The sequence below is a fragment of the Notothenia coriiceps genome, unplaced genomic scaffold (genome assembly GCF_000735185.1).
Source record: "Notothenia coriiceps isolate Sejong01 unplaced genomic scaffold, NC01 NC01_scaffold00010968, whole genome shotgun sequence".
NCBI classification, from domain to species: Eukaryota; Metazoa; Chordata; class Actinopteri; order Perciformes; family Nototheniidae; genus Notothenia; species Notothenia coriiceps.
This window is the reverse complement of record NW_011343669.1, coordinates 713,628-730,404: the sequence shown is the minus strand read 5'-3', so window position 1 is coordinate 730,404 and position 16,777 is coordinate 713,628. Positions and strand designations below refer to the sequence as shown.

The following is a 16,777-nucleotide window of genomic DNA, read 5'->3' as shown; positions in this document are numbered from 1 at the left end:
CACTCCGGAGGGATTCCCCGATCATTTCTTACAGTTTCTCATCAAGGGGGTGTCTCCTTTCCCCGGTACAAACACAATGCCTGAGGAAGGCGATGTGTATTTTTTTTGTCATGAAGCTTTTTCGGACCACTTATTTATTTATTTTGGTGACGATCCGACCTCCATGCTGCTACTCTGGTTCAAACTGCATCCACCAAACAATATGATTTATCTCGAACTCCCCAAAATAACCAAAATCTGACAGGGGCCGTTTCTCAATCGCGAGGATACTGGCTTGGTAGTCTCATACTTCCAAGTCACTTCCTTCAGAAATGAAGCAAGTATACTTCCAAGCCACGGCTTCGGAAAACAAAGAAGAATGGAACAGGCTAACAAGTGTGCTACTCTCTTTAACGGTTTCAACATAAACTGTACCGAAAATAAATACCTCACAATGTTTATCTAATTATGAACTTGCTTTACTTTCACGGAACACATTTTTGGTGATAACAAATGCAACAAAGTAACAAATTTACCAACACATGTTCTACGCCACTACATACTTACATTTAAATGTGTGCTGCGTCGGTTCAGCCATTCTCCGCAAGGGTTTTTGAAATTGGTCCATTTCAAAGCATTGTGGGGATTTGAAGGACGCAAAGTCTACCCATGTGCAGCCTCGAAATTACCCCCAAACCAAGGACGTGGCCTCGTTGGAATTCCAAGTATGCTGGAGATTGGGACAGTCCTTCGGCGGCACTCGATGGCGTAGTATCCTTGAAATATTGGCTTGGAAGCCAGTTTCCTCGCGATTGAGAAACGGCCAGAGAGTCAGCACTTTTGAAACAGGGCTGAAACAGAGGGGATTATGGGATGCTGCAATGATCTGTTTGGTGTTTGGAGCCAAACACTTCAGAGACATGTTTGTGTATATCTGAGACCTATATTATATTGATGAAAAACAGTATAATAGGGGACCTTTTAAGATTCGTCAGTTTTGGTATTAAAATACCATGAGGCGGTGTGGATGATGATCACATGTTGGCAGAGCCTTTGACCACATGACACTACGTACAAAGGTCTGCACCACCCTCCTGAGCTCATGGTCACCATGCAGTCATTCGCCTGTTGCAACACTTCCTCAACACGTTGGCAAAAAAAATTACCCAGAAGCCTCTATTTCACTTTTAGTTGCATTTCTCTATTACTGTCTGAGCCCCATTGGAACTTTGGGTGTGATTACATTAATGACCAAGCATGTGTCATAATGCTTGTCATTGATAAAAAAAAAAAAGGAACAATAACAGTTTAAGGAAATGTCTTTATTTATCAGAAATACAAACATTCAGAACCATTCTTTTAAAAAAATAAGATTTGTAAAAAAATAGTTTTATTCAAACATAATTTATATATATTACATACATGTCTCAAATCAAAATCAAATCAAGTTTTATTTATATAGCACATTTTTAAACGATTTTTGGTCGAGCCAAAGTGCTGTACATATAATAAAAATACCCTACAGTAAAGATACTTTACAGCAAATACAACAGCACACTCTCACATCGTACAAGGACAAACTTCCGGAGAAAAACCCACAGTTTAAAGGGGAACATGGGAGAAACCTCGGGGAGAGCAACAGAGGAGGGATCCCTCTCCCAGGACGGACAGACGTGCAATAGATGCCGGGTGTAAATCGAAGAGATAATACCTTTTACAGCGTAGGTAGACCGAATGTTTGGAAATGCATGTCTATAATAAGAAGATGCATGTCTCTGCTGAGAGAAAGTAGTTATTACAAAGTAAAAAGCTGTCTGTAAATGTTCTGTTCTGCTTTTCATTATTATTATTGAACCTCGCTTTATAATATAGTATTTGAACCATTTAAATTATTTTCAGACTAAATTAAAGTAGATTTAATTTACAGTCAATGCTATGTAATAAAACAGGACACACTTATCATAAATTAATTCCCTAAATAAATATTCCACATTCAGTGAATAAATATATATATAAATAGATTAGAAAAATAAATATATAATCATTTAACATAAATAAATATTAACCATGGTAAAAAATGACAGATAAAGGGTATGATTTGGACAAAAACCAAATGCAATTAGAGTAAAAATGTTAGTCAGCTCTGCGTTTCCTCGTCATTGCTCCGGTCCAGACCTCTGAGGCAGCGTGCCGTGTCCTGCGCGAAGGCCTGCAGCTGGACCAGGGTCAGGTGAGCCGCCACCTGGACCTCATATTCCCCCGGGAGACGCAAGGCCACGGGGGTCGGAGAGGGCTGCACCACAGCCTCGACTTGGGCCATTTTCAGCATCTGCAAGGCACAATAAGGAACATCATGAAAGGGGCTAAGGTAAGGGTCATTTCTAAAGAGTTATGTAGATGATAGATAGATATATACTTTATTTATCCAAAGTTGGGAAATTGTTTTGTAACAGCAGTATTTTTACAGTCAATGTACAAGAATAAAAAATATCCATCTAGTGCAGTGACAGAAACATTAACACAGTGTACTATACACATTGTAAAATTGTGCACAGCAGCTTTAAATAAAAAAAAAAGTAAAATATATCTTATGACCAATACTCTGTGTATCCCTTATTGTTCTCCCCTGTCTTAATTGTTTTTTTTTAGTTACTGTTACCTGTGACTTTGTGATGTGAGTTATTTATTTTATTGTATTTATTATTGAATGTATTTGTATTTTTTTTTTTTTCTGTGACCATGACCTACAGTAATGGGATAGGGGATGGGTATTTTTCTTTAACAGACTAATTGTTCTGTAATTTATATAATGTGCTGAAAGTGCCATGTCTGCAAAAAAAATATATATATATATATCCTGTGAGGTAGTGTAAGTAAACTACAATGTGTAAGTACAGTATGTGCAAATTGTTCATGATTACAGAAAGGGAGAACCTAAACAAACCATAGGGACAGTGAAATAAAAATATGAATCTACCTTATTGATCTGAACCACGAGGTCTCTGATGTCAGCCTGTAGCCCGATCACTCTGTCTTTCTGTTCCAGCCGAGGAGAGACGGAGCGCAGTAAGGCCCGGTGCAGCTGAAGACCCTCTGACATGCGCCTCAAACCGGTCTCCTAAAGAGAAAAAATAACAACAATCAGGTCACATTTTCTGTTTATCTAAAACATGTTATTCATTGAATTTTTCCTCTCATAGATGCTTACCAAAGAGAAGTTTTCTGACACCACTTTGAGTACAGGAGCAGCCGGGATGCCGATGGTGAATGCCATTGTCACAAAATTGGCATTTTCTGAAGAATTTAGTTTTAGTGTCTGTAAGGAGAGATATCATGGAGATGTTAGAGATAAATCACAGCTTGGCATGCAACAGGAAGCAAGCACTACCTTGATATGCATTTGTAGATCTATTTACTTCAAGAGAAATACCCAGTAGCGACAGAAGTTCTCAGACAATTAAAAGTAATAATACGTCAATGTAAAAATGAACCATAACAAAGGTCCAAAGCACCCGTTATGTAATATGGCCCCTGTCAATGTCATGACCATTAATATACTGTATGTTAACAAATATGGGAAACTTCTAGTATTTTATTCACCTTTGAGTATTTCACATGATGTATAATAATTTATAAGAGCACTATAACCTTTTATGTAGTGTCTGACTTTGTTTCTAAATGTCCTTGCATTTCCTATTATTTATAGATTGTTAATATTTTATTAGTATTCGTGTATCTGAATGTCAAATGAATATAATGTTTAAGTGGCATAAAATGTTAATACTGAAGTAAAGGAATGAGGTAGATTGTGACTGCTATTAACCACTGTGAAGGTTTTAGCAGGCTTCGCGGAAGAAAATAGGTCCTCAGAATTAAGAGGATAATGCTAAGCCAATAATGAATCATCAAATATTTATTATTTTTATATCTTTCGAATTTAAAGCACAGTTATTACTGCATAGCCACAACTGAACTTTTGAAACAACATCCATAACATTAATCTGGCTGCAATTTAGAAATTATTTATCTAACATATCATATTCCAATCACTTGTATATAGACTCTTATTGCACTATTTCAATATTTTTCTTTTTGTATTTACTTGTACTATTTTTTCTGTTTTTCTGTTTTATTGTGTTTCACTGTTGGTGGAGCCTGTGAGCTAAAATGTTCATCGTCATAACTACACTGTAGCTATGTTCGTATGATGACCAATAAAAGCCTTGAACCTTGAACCATATAAACTCAATAAACAGCCTGTCAGACTAGCAGCAGGGCACAGTGCACACCTTCAAAGGCCCTTTTACAGAACGAACAGCACTGATTATTCACCAGCAGCCGAGATATCTCACTGACAATATTCAAATTAACGCGAAACAATGGAAAACCAGTACGTATCTCACCTCGATGTGAATGCATTCTTTGTGCGTGTCGGGAATGGAGAGCAGGATCTTTTCTATCAAGCTGCGGCTCCTCAGCACGATCTCCTGGAACTGCGCTCCCTCAACAAGTGCGCCCATCTCCGGCTGCAGAGGCGCGCTGCTGGCGAGGGTGGCCATGGAGCAGTGAAGGGCGAAAACTGAGAGGGGAGAAGAATCAAAAACCGTAGAGGCATCAAAAACAATCCCTTCTTACATCCACCAGCACAGTGTGTGTGCGAGTGTGTGTGTGGCAGAGAGAGAACAAAGCGTGTGTCTCTCCTCAGCAGCTCCTCTGTTCTGCAGCACTGGGCATGCCTCCCCTCAGGCTAAATAACTGCATGAGTTCAGAATAGTCCCTGTAATGTGAAACCTAAGCCAGAAGTGACTACAGCAGTTCAACATAGCACAGTTAGCAGTTTGAGCAGATGTAAAGTTATAATAAATATAAGATTTACTTCTTAAAAAATGTCCAGAAGATCCAAGCTTCTTTAAGAGCCTGTGCTGTTTCTGGAGTTGATCAGCAGAGGAAGGGAAAGCAGCATTTACAAGTATTTCCTCATCACTACTCACCAATCAGGATGTTCATGGCCTCTGTTGAGGAATGTCTTTAAGTATTGACCTCAAGTGAACACTATTCATGATTAATAGTACACTTATAGTCTTATATAGGCTGCAGGCCCAAATAGAGGGATTTCCCATAATTTGGTCATCCTATTACCATATGAGAGATTCATGAATTGCACATTTTCATTCAAAGCTTTGATTTATTGTGTTAAATAAAGCTTACTTGGGTCAAAATGATTATTGAAAATAAGGACATTTAATTTAAGCACATTATTCTTTGATGGATTTGTTTAGCAATTTTGGTCTCAACATTATAGTGAATTTGATTTGTTATAACATTTTTCTTCAACTGACTTCACATAACATACAAAAATAGGAATAAAACGAGAACTATTATACATTACAGTGACTATGGTATATATATAAGAAGGATACAATAACCGAAATTGAAACTAAGAGGGTGAAAGTATTGATGACTCTATATGGTTTTTTTCTATTATGCAATTACATTTTCTACAAAAGCCTCCAGAGTAACATAATTCAAGAGATTTTGGGAATTCCTCCATTTCTGATATTTGACATTGATGTAACCCAGCCTGTAGTTAAAGTATGAGTCCAGACTATTTCAGAGTCATACTTAAAGAGCTCTTGAGGAAACAGGCTTTTCCACTGACCGCTGTGAAGAGGGAAATGGAAATTGAAAGTGTTTAAATGCTCAAATCACAAGTGTTTATGAAATCTAGGAGTTTTTTAAAGGAAACCCAGTTTTTTTTGGTCATTGTGATTCCTTTGTGGCTTGCATTTTGCTATTAATAGATTGGACATTTCCAACTGCTTTACATTTACACTAAGTACTGACACAACTGTATGTTCCTGTTTGTAAAGAACAGCCCACCACAAACAAAACGCCAAAAGAGAAATATGACATTTACAAGTGTATTTCAATTGTGGCATCTGTTGCACCAATTTCAAGGCTCTGAGATTTGACTTACCTGAAAATACTCTTGATCCACACAGGAGCCCACCGGTTCAGGGGAAGTGAGCCCACCAGGCGTTGTGTACAGTTATAGTAGGAGGTGAGAAAATAAACACACTGGCTTGACAGAGACAAGAGTGCCATCTGGTGGAATCATGAGTTTTATAAATGATACCTCAGCTGTGATGTTACACTCTGTTAAAAGCATTTCAATTAGAAATCTCTCAAAGGTCAAAGTAGGCTACAGAGAAAAGCATTATTCATCAAACTGACCAAAGAAATCGCCATCTTGTGACAAAATGTTCTTTGATACAAATATGCTTTTAGTTGATCCTTGCCTTAAAGATTGGTTTGACATTTTTCCAAAAGTTAGATGGCAAATTTAATACCACTCTTGTGTGTGTAGGCCTATGCTTAATATGAAGCTACCATCAGGAGAGGATTCCTTAGCTTAGCACCAGGTTAGCTCAATAGGCTTAGCATAAATACTGTAGACTGGGGAAAAAGCTAGCTTAGATGTCACTGCCACCAGCCAACATACTGTTTTAAAGTAAAACTGTTTATGGATTTAACAAACAACATACACATGGTAAGTGATGTAGAGAGCAATGGTTGACTGGCTTTTACATTTAGACATAGCTAGGCTAGCTGTTTCCCCCTGTTTCCAGTCGTTATGCTAAGCTAGGCTACCAAGATGCTGGCACAGAGACATAAAAGTAGTAGGCTATAATTGTTTCATCTAACTATCCTCAAAACAGTGGATAAGTGTATTTTGGAAATTCTTAAATCACTTTTTAATTTAACACATGAAATTATTAATTAAATCCTTGTTTCAAAAATTGTAGAATCAAGTTATGCCATTGCGTTTGGAGTTATGTAATCACCTCATTGGTCAATGCTGTGCCTCTATTGTAACAGATCGGTTTTCTTCATGCTCTGACACAAGGCCCCTTGATCAGTCAGTGTAGATCTGTAGATATGTTACATCTGGCTATGCTTGATAGGCTGTGAAGTGAAGCTGTCAAATCTGATCCCTGAAATCCACACTGGTCCGATCTCCAATCAATCCTGCACATGAAAGAAGGGTATTATTCACTGCTGAGGCCTCGCTCTGTGGCCCCTTCAATGACCCAGTTGGAAACACTATTTGGTTTTAGAGGTGCTAGCTCACCTTAGGTTGGACATGGAGAAGCCGCACAATCATGTCCTGCCTTTTAACACTTGAAAGCACACACCCTGCTTATGCTTCATTTAATAGGAATTTAAAACAAGTTTCTGCAGGAATGAGCATTTTTGAAGATGGCCCTACATGCCAATCTGAAGGGATTGCGGAGGTCAAGAGGGGTTGTAAAATGGCAGGCAAGCAGATTAGCCGAATTGAAAGCAGAAAGGGCTTTTTTCATTGAGCCCTCAAAATCTTGAATTTTTATGATATAGCCTACAGATTTGTTTTCCTGATTACCCAGGAGGCCTTTGAAAGGACCTGGTTTTCTAGAGAGCACAAAGATGGCTGTAAAATTACTCGGTCTAAGAGGTTTAGAGATCATCTGGGTCCTTGGACCACTTCTAATTTTCACATAAATGTGCCAATATCACATTTCTTCTGGTTTAAGAGATACATTGTGTTAATTTACTACGATATTTTAGCACTTAAGTCAATAACTTCTTTAAAAAATGGTATTAGCCTGAACAGAACAGAAAGATAGTTCCCTTGATGTTCAAATACCATGTATTCCCACCAATTTCTGAATGCTACAGTACAGATGATTTTCCACTCAATGGTTGATATTGTTTTCCCCGTATTTGCCAAATCAAATAATCTGGACTGTTTTTACATCAGATCTGATGTGTTGATATGCTCAGACAGCCAGCAAAGATTGTGTCCAGATTCCATTTATTTGAAACCAGCTCTTGTCCAATTGTGTCGTGTTTTTTCATGGAGTGAGTAATGCTTTCCCATGAAAAAGGATGGAGCCATGGAATTGCAAAATGTGTTTTTACAAGAAATTAAGGCAGAATTAGGTGGTTATGCTTTGTGATGACCAAAGTATGCTAGCACTCCTGTCTTCCAGTAAAGCAGTTTAAACAGGATTTCTCAGAAAATGATCTCGCAACAAACATGGCAATGACATGATTTATGACGCAATATAAATCGCATACAAGACACCTTTCAAACAAGCCAGTTACATATGGGCACATATTCAGATTGTGATCTATAAATTAAACTATTAATGAGAAATTAATCATGCATTCCTTATATTAACAGTTTGCTTTTGCAGAACTCCCAAAAGATGATAAATCCCTGAGGGTATATCCAAAATAACAATCTTGACCTATATTATATAATAAGTAGGTCACACCTCTAAATCTAGATTTATGATCCATAGAGCGATGTTCAACATACATATCCAAGTTCTGTGCCATTGTGTATGTAATGTTAAAACCGGTCAATATTTCAGCCTTTTCACCATTTGTGCTTTAGCTATGTATAGTATAAGAATAATCACTCATGAATATGTATTTAGTGCAATTGCAATATTAATTGAATGTGTAAAAGCTTTATAAGTATGCACTTCAGCTCATTCTTTACACTGAAAGTGGAGTGAATATTGATTTAAAAAGATAATGGCTGGATATAATGACACTAGTGGCTCTTAATTTAGTTCCCTACAAGTAATGCTTCCAATATGCATTTCTGCCTGCAACCTCCTTTTACAATTAAAGCCCCAGACATATAGATTGCATTACTTCCCTGTCAAAAGAGCATTTCACCAAGAGGTAACCCAACAAAATAGCTAGCTGTTCCCAAGTAGCAGAACAACCAGATTAATTTTAACTGTGGATACTATAGCCAACAAAGGAGCCCCTATCTTCATTTTAAGCATTGAGATCAGGGATTATAGTTATTTGGAATTGATATAGTTGTTTATTGTTTTGGACAGTAGCAATCAACAGTACAATATAACGCTTGGAAACGCTATAGGGGGGAGAATTAAAAAGGTTTGTTTCCACTTTCACAATCTTGAGTTTAATCAAATCGAACTAATCTACAGCAACATGGAGGCTCAGTGAGGGTCTACAGCTTATGTCCTTTGGGCCCACCAATGGCTTAATACCATTATTGAGAAACATTGATGTTTACTGTTGTTTAAGTGAGGTCTGTAGGATGAGGGAATGTGCTGTGTGTTGTTTTTTAGGAGAAATGTATTTATTTTCTTCACATTCACAAACTCCACAACGGGGGGAGCTATGTTGCACTAACTGAAGTCAGGACCTTTTCTTCATTCATTTGGACTTGGTTTCATCCCTTCCAAGGGCATCAGAAAAAGGACACCTTTCCAAAATATTGACAAGGATGTCCTTGTCGCTCTTCTCAGATGCTGCGTCTTAGGTGTCGCTTACCTTTTTTGGCTGAAGGTGGAAATCAGGTGCTGACACAGGCCCTCACTAGGAGACCCCATGTGATCTCAGAGCCTGGAAACATTTTCACCTGCAACCCAACCCCAAACAGGGCTGCGCTCTGTGGGATTGGATGTGTCACCTTATCCCCCACTTTGTGTCCCATTACCCAGCAGTTGTAATGCTCACACCAGTGTAACGTGTCTAAGGTAGCAGGCGGGGCAAACTGAGCTCGTCTGAAATTTAAATTAACCTCAGTGACATTTGTGTGCTGGGGAACAGCGGTGTTACATTACACGAAACCCTCACTGCCGCCATGCACACACACCTGTCGTACATACAGCCGAACAAAAGAACGTGTGCACCCACCTACATTAGCTGAACAGAATACAGTCAGCCATTTCTGTTGCTAGTCCTGTGTTTCAAAGCCACCGTGAGAGCCTGTAATCAGAGGAAAGAGCGAAGAAGGGAGCTGTGTGTGTGTGTGTGTGTGTGTGTGTGTCAGGAAATGTCAAAGAGAGAAGCTTACCATCTATTTTTCAGTACTGTTGAACCTCCTGCTCATCATGGGTGGCTGTACCTGCTTCCTTAAGATTACCTCTGTCAAGATCAATATCATGTCAAACAAACTCAGCCTGAACAGAAACTATGGTGCTGTCAAGCACAAAAAGGTGAACAGATGGCAAAAACAACATGTCTAACAAACACTGTTGACAACATCTTCTTTATTTTAGTAAAAATAAAATAACTCCTAAATGTTTCTTTCTTTTATTTTTCTTCTGTTTTTTAAAAAGAAATTGTTGAACATTCTGGAATTTTGTAAAAAGATTGATATCACTTTCATGTCTTTATGCTAAAAAAGAAGCTGAAGCTATTAGCTTGTTAGCTTAGCATAAAGACTGGAAACAGCTAACCTTTCTAGAAAGGAATCTGTCTAATAGCACGTCTTAAGCGAACTAAATAAAATGTCCTAATGGTAACCAACCCCCTGCGGTTGCTAATATGCATATTTTCGAGATCTCAAACTACTCTTTTGAAAACAGAGTGCTACCTTTGGGAGAGAAGGGGATTTAAGGATGAGGTGGAGCTGACTTTGAATGCCACTGTGAGCGCTCTTGACTCTCCCTGAGCAGCCCAAGGACATTTGGAAAGTGTTTTACCCAAGCGAGGGTATGCCAGGAAGCAGAGAGGGGGGCAGCTCATCCCCTTTGGCACTCCCTTTTTTCTCCTCAGGAACTGGGTTACACAAAATGATGGGTCAATCCCAGACTTTCTGCTCGAGTGTTTTTGTGGCTATCATAAATCATTTATCACTACTGCTCTTGCTCTAAAGGCATGCGTGTGTCTGACAGGGAAATCCTTGTTGTCAAACCATGTCCCACATCTCAAACATCAAATTTCGTTATTGAAGCCTGCAAAGGGTTAATCTGACCTTGTTCTGTGGAACAGAAGAGAGAGCACAGTCTCATGTGGATTAAATTACACCTCAACCTAAAAACATTTCCCTTTTTAATAAATGTTACTCTGTCTGTTGAAATAGGAGATCTGAATCCCTTAAGTCTTTTAAATGGAGCCACAGGTCGTGGCCTCATAAATGTTATTTGGGAAACCAATAGGAGGGACTGAATCAGACAACGAGGCTCCCAAAGGCATGCTTATTAAAAGGCATCATAGAGAATGACAATCGATGCAGAAATAAAGAATTTGTCTATATAACAAGGTACGATAATGAAGGGTTCCTCTGTATTACCTTAATTGCTCTGGTTAAAGGAGTGAGAGTGTTTGCTGAAGGGCTTTTTAAACCAGAATATGATCAAATGTGTCCCAGTTACTCTCTCTTTCTATTTGATGACAGCTGAACTGCAGTAACCTCAAATTCTCTGCTTCTCACATCAACCTTATCTGACAATTACATGATATTGCATGAAGGGCTATTGGCTTGTGACTAAAGATTAGCATATTATGCTGAGGAGTAATTCCAGAGCTGCTGTGTGTTTCTGATATCGGCTAACAGGACTCAAATCAAATCAGTCCTAGGTGACTGGCGTGACAGGTGATGTTTGTTACCTCCACAAAAACCTAGTTTCTTCATACTGGCATTTGATAAATTAACTTTTGATACGCAGTGTGTAGTACTGCAGTGTTTGGATAGATAATTTAGGGATGTCATTGGAGGTTATTGTGAGCTAGTAGGAGTTTCCTGTCAAACACTGTTAAAATACAAAGGCAGCTTGGAGGTCTGCGGTTCTCATCAGTATGAAGCTCTGGTACAGTAGCTACTGCCAAAAACATCACAGAATAACCAATGAGCCCTTCATCACACAGCAATGTGATTCATCAGCTAAGTGAGCTAAATATGCATTTGCTAAAAAGTGATTCACATTCTCAATAACTATGTATTTTTTCATGAAGAGTTGACTAAGTTCAGTAAGAGAAACTCAAAAAACAACAATTTAATTGGAAAACATAATTTTACTTAGAATATACTGGTGGATACCATAAGGGTTGTAATGGAAAACAGTTGTACATGAATTTCCTCATTGTAGTGTTACCTTTTCCCGTTCATAAAGATGTTTGCTTCATATTGTCTGTGTGTAGGCTCGGTGCATCTAGGTGTATGCACCATTGGATAAATCCCATTTGTAGCCCATATTTGGAGTTCACCAAAAACAGCCTTTGCTTTAACTCCCTTAGTGCACTCACCAGACCATCAACTCAGCCAGCAGAAACTCCTAATGGGTCACTGAATGATGAATTATTCATCTGGCTAGGTTGCATCGGCTTGTTTTTCTTGTGCAGATGCACATGTCTTGTTGCCCACCTTGGCTCAGAGACAACAGCTGAGCAAAACCATCTGAGATTGATGAAGACCATGTAGTCGTTGCTCCATCCTGTTTAGTGGTCCCACGTGTAGTTGCATCCAACCTATACCACAGTACTAATGGTAGAAGACTCCTCTGATTTGCCTTGTATGCCTGGCAATGACTTGAGATACTCCAGGTGTCTGCGGGCGTCCTCCTGATTAGCCCTGACATAGTAGACCAGGTAGGAGATTACCATGCTGAACCAGCCAAACATGACCACCAGCATGGCCACATCTGTAGTCCTCTTCATCACAACACATAGGTCTATGGCTGGTGCCAACAGGAAGGCAAGTCCTTGAACTCCCGTTTCCTCAGGATCTGAAGTCTTGCAAACGATTCCCGCCAGCGAGGCAGGCTCCAGGTCCACACGGGGCAAGGCCATCTGCAAGTTGCAGTCACAATGCCAAGGATTGTTTGTTAGGTTGGCGCGAGACCGCAGGCCATCGAAGGCCTCTGGGTTAAAGCTCACTAACTTGTTAGAAGAAATGTCTAGGAACTGTAGTGAGGGGCCAAGTCCTCTGAATGCCCCTGGTTCTAACAGGCTCAATTCGTTGTGCGATAGATCCAGTTCAACTAGGTTGGGCAAACCTGCAAAAGCATTAGTTGGGACTGTAGTGAAAAGGTTGAAGTCCAGGTAGACGCGTTGTGTGTCATTGGGGATATCCTGGGGGATCTCTATGAGCCGCATATTGCTGCAGCGGACCGTCTTGCCCCCGGTATCGTTCTCAGAGCAGTAACAGCCATTGGAGCAACTGGTGGCAGCATTGTGGAAGCAAAAGGTCATAAGCACCAGGCTGTGCAGCAGCAAACACGTGACTACTGAGTGGCGCAGTAACCAGTCTGCAATTAGGGACATTGTGGGATACGTGCATGCTCCAGGAAGGACCACCTGGGCGCAGGAGGTGAAGTCCACATTAACCTCCCCAGAAGCTGTTGAGCCTGTTGCATAAAAACAAAACAAAAAGTCACATTAGCAGTTGTGGGAAGGTTAGCCTTTGAAATGAACAACAGTGCAGATTGGCCTGTCAAATAGTTTTCCCAAGCAAAACATGGGTGATTAACAATGGTTTCAGAGTCCATAGTGATATATAACACAGAATGCAGGGGGTAGTCTACTAAAATGTATCTAATTGCAGTGAGAACAGGATTGCTTTATTTCAGCATGATGGCCAGATACAACTGAACTTCTGATATGTTTCCAGTAAAGTCTAAGGATCAAACATTCCCTTTATACCAACTAAATAAACAAGCTTGAAAAACCTTTGGTGTCACTGTTCCTCATTTATAATTGCCATCCCTGCAACGCAGGGCTATTTCAGTACAGAGATGGGCATCAACATATGTTGTGACTCCATGAAGAACAAATGTTCCAAACAAAACCATCCATTTTTTTCATGAAGTAAAATATCATGTATCCAGTTATTTTCACAGACGCCATTCGGATCATTTTATTACAAGTGACCATTAAAAATGTTCTAGATTATCTGTCAAGCTGTGCCGTACATGGGGTCATTTGGTCAGAAGTGCAAGTAACACAGAGGTAAAAGCTTGTCTGTGTACTGTAAATTACACTTTATATTTTGTATGTAAGCCTTTGAAAATAGCAGGTCTACCCATCGTAACACACTTCATTAATACCTGATCAGGGCCACCTCCTATCCTGTTACTAATCCTCTTAAGGAAAAACTCCTTAAGTCAATGTAGCATCTGTGTTGGCCACCCAATCCTTTTGTCAGGGCAAATGTGAATGCCATAAACGCCACCAGGGCCAACAAAACAGACAATGTGATGGCCTGTGTGACAAAAAGATGGACCACAGAGTTCAACCGGACTTCTTAATTTCTTCAAAATGGCTGGAGACTGGACAAGATCCACTTACCAAGATTAAAAAATGAAATCGATCTCTAAGTACCTCAAAGTATCACATGACGTTGGGGGGTAGAGGACAGTGTGTAGTGGCAATGGTGGTTTGTATGTGTGTGTTACGGGGACAGATGCCTTGTCTAAGAGACACAGCTAATAACACTCATTGTGTCATGCAGGTTTAAGAGATGCCTGTCAGACAAACCCAATAATGAGGGCGAGATGGAGGCTGATGCACCGGAGCAAAGCACAGAAGAAGGCTCTGCTTTGATGCTCTAACTGAGGTAGTTTAGCACGAGATGCTTTTCCATCTTCATTAAGCGAAGCAACTTCCTAAAGATTACCCTCTGCGCTTTGTCAGCAGGGTGCATTAGGAAGTAAAATACCAGCAAAGGATATAGAAGTATTGCCTGAATTAAATGGGTATCGTTATGTTCCTGTAAAGGCTGTACTTTTCCCGTCACACAGCATCCCAGCCTGGTATTTTGCTGAGATAATGGGGGAGTAGGAGCAGCAGGCTGGTGACGGAGGAGGAGAAAGCATGTGAGCACAGAGGGAAATTGGACACAGCAGCAGCACAGGGTTGTGAGAGAAAGAATGATATCAAGAGGATTTAAGGAGAGGGGGTAACAGCACAATAACAACGCAGAGAAAAGTGCGTGACACTAATGAGACATTGGGAAAAGGGGCAAATGTTAGACATTCACAAGGACAGCTGATGAAGACAACTGGCAGTGAAAGAACAAAGGGTAGAGGAAGGAGAATATAGTGCATGAGATAACCATACACACAAGCAATAAATTAGGTGGCCTCTAAATCTGATGAGGTCTTCATCCGTGATCCTTTATTCATTACTGATGTGATAAATAACCTTTCTTGCTTTTAATTTAAACAATAAATACAACGCTCTCACAACCAAAAGGTCAATATCACACTTCATAAATTCACTGCTTCCAGTGCTGCACCTCTCTGGCACCAATTATACGAGGAGCAGTCATTTGGTAAACCAGACATAAACTTGGGAGGAATTAAATGCAACACAAATGCAAGAGGGAATATGTTTTGTGACGTAGTTTTTTTTCATGTATGAATCTGACCTCCGCGTGGAATCACATCACAGCTGCATAAATGGCAATTAAGACGGTGGTTTCTAGTTATCAATGGGGGGTGTGGATGTCTGAAAGGGAAACAGGGCAACGAAGAGCACTTGAAATAAATTGAAATACACAATGTTATTGCAACTGCAATCATATTTCAGTGCGTTCAGCTCTACTGCCAATTCCTCATTTAATGCCAATTTGGATGCGCTTTTCTTGCTTTTCCTTAGGGCACTGCTTTGGAAGATTTCAACTAGACCATAAAACCCCATTTTACGACATGAAATTGTCTTACTCGGTTAATTTAGAGGGCAATAAGCATATACTTTTATAACAGCATGGTAGTTTATGTAATGGCATTTAATGTACAGTATGTTTGAGATTCATAGGGGTTTGATAGCCATTGTTAAATATTTAAATATCACAGTTTAAAACCTGAAATACTAAGCATTAGTCTTGGAGTTGTTATTACTTTACATAAATCACAACACAATATAGGATAGGGACATTTAGGATGCTTCATTCAAGTGCAACAAGTATAATTGCATGCTAAATATACTCATTAGAAACAAGCATCTGGTGGAAAATGAACTCAAAGGACAGGAGATAAAAGGAGATACATGAGGGAACTGATACCCTTGTTAAGTTTGTCTTTCATCCTGTTTTAGCCAGTCCCATCCAGTATTGTGTGCAGCACCAGTCACATTTGTAAACCCGTATAAAAAAAAACTGGAAAACGGATGCTATTTCATAGGTTGAGCAAATGCGTAAAGGCATGCAATATCACAAAGAAAACAGATGATCGATAGTTCGAACACACACTCACGTCTTTGTTGCTTTCCCTCTCCTTTTCATGGTGTGTTCCTCAGCAAGCGTCAGGGAGTGAAATGCTCTGGCGGATCAGAGAGATCCCCGGAAGGCGGTTCGGTCAATATTTCGCTTCTCCTCCATCAGGTCCTCGTTAAACTTGTGCAGAGAGCCGCTCTTGTGGGCAGCCACCACGCGCCACTGGAAATGCTCCTACAGTTCAGGGCTCGCTCACTGAGTGCAGCCGTTTAGTTTCCACGCAACCACAAAACTAGGCAACACCGAGGGCAAAGCTTTCTCACTGACTTTAAGGCTGGATGTGACCAACAAAAACATGAATGCAAAGTTTAAAATGGCAGACACATGGCACGCAATACATTAGGCAGAAATGCTGAGTGGCTGGATTTGGTCGCTGCTGCTGCTGCTGTTGGAAATGCATTACTGCAAAAATATGTAATGGAGGGAGTGATTACATTCATTCAGATGCAGCTGCTGTGAGTGAAGTGGATCTGCCTGCACCAGCTGCCAGTAAAGTAAGGGGTACACCTCCCTCTCTCTCTCTCTCTCACACACACACACACACACACATCACATTCACAGAAGTGATCTCATACATCATGAAGAGGTAGAAGATCCTTTACTGAAGTAAAAGTCTAAATGCTATGGAATTAAAATATCATAACACAAGTTAGAGTCCTGAATTCAAATGTTACTAAAGTAGATGTAGATGTAGTAGTGTTATTAGCTAAAGTAACTTAAATGATCAAAAGCAACTGATTATGCAGAATGCCTCTTCACAAGATTATG

At 39.8% G+C, this 16,777-nt stretch overlaps 1 protein-coding gene across 1 annotated transcript; it reads right to left on the bottom strand.

Annotated features, from left to right (window-relative positions):
* Positions 1 to 11,791: 11,791 nt before the first annotated feature.
* On the bottom strand, positions 11,792 to 16,475 carry lrrc3ca (leucine rich repeat containing 3Ca). The gene is made up of 2 exons (XM_010772193.1): positions 15,990 to 16,475; positions 11,792 to 13,142 (listed from the first exon to the last, which is right to left on the bottom strand). The coding sequence occupies exon 2, from the start codon at positions 13,057 to 13,059 to the stop codon at positions 12,265 to 12,267; it is 795 nt and encodes a 264-aa protein (XP_010770495.1). The 5' UTR covers positions 13,060 to 13,142; positions 15,990 to 16,475; the 3' UTR covers positions 11,792 to 12,264.
* Positions 16,476 to 16,777: the final 302 nt, after the last annotated feature.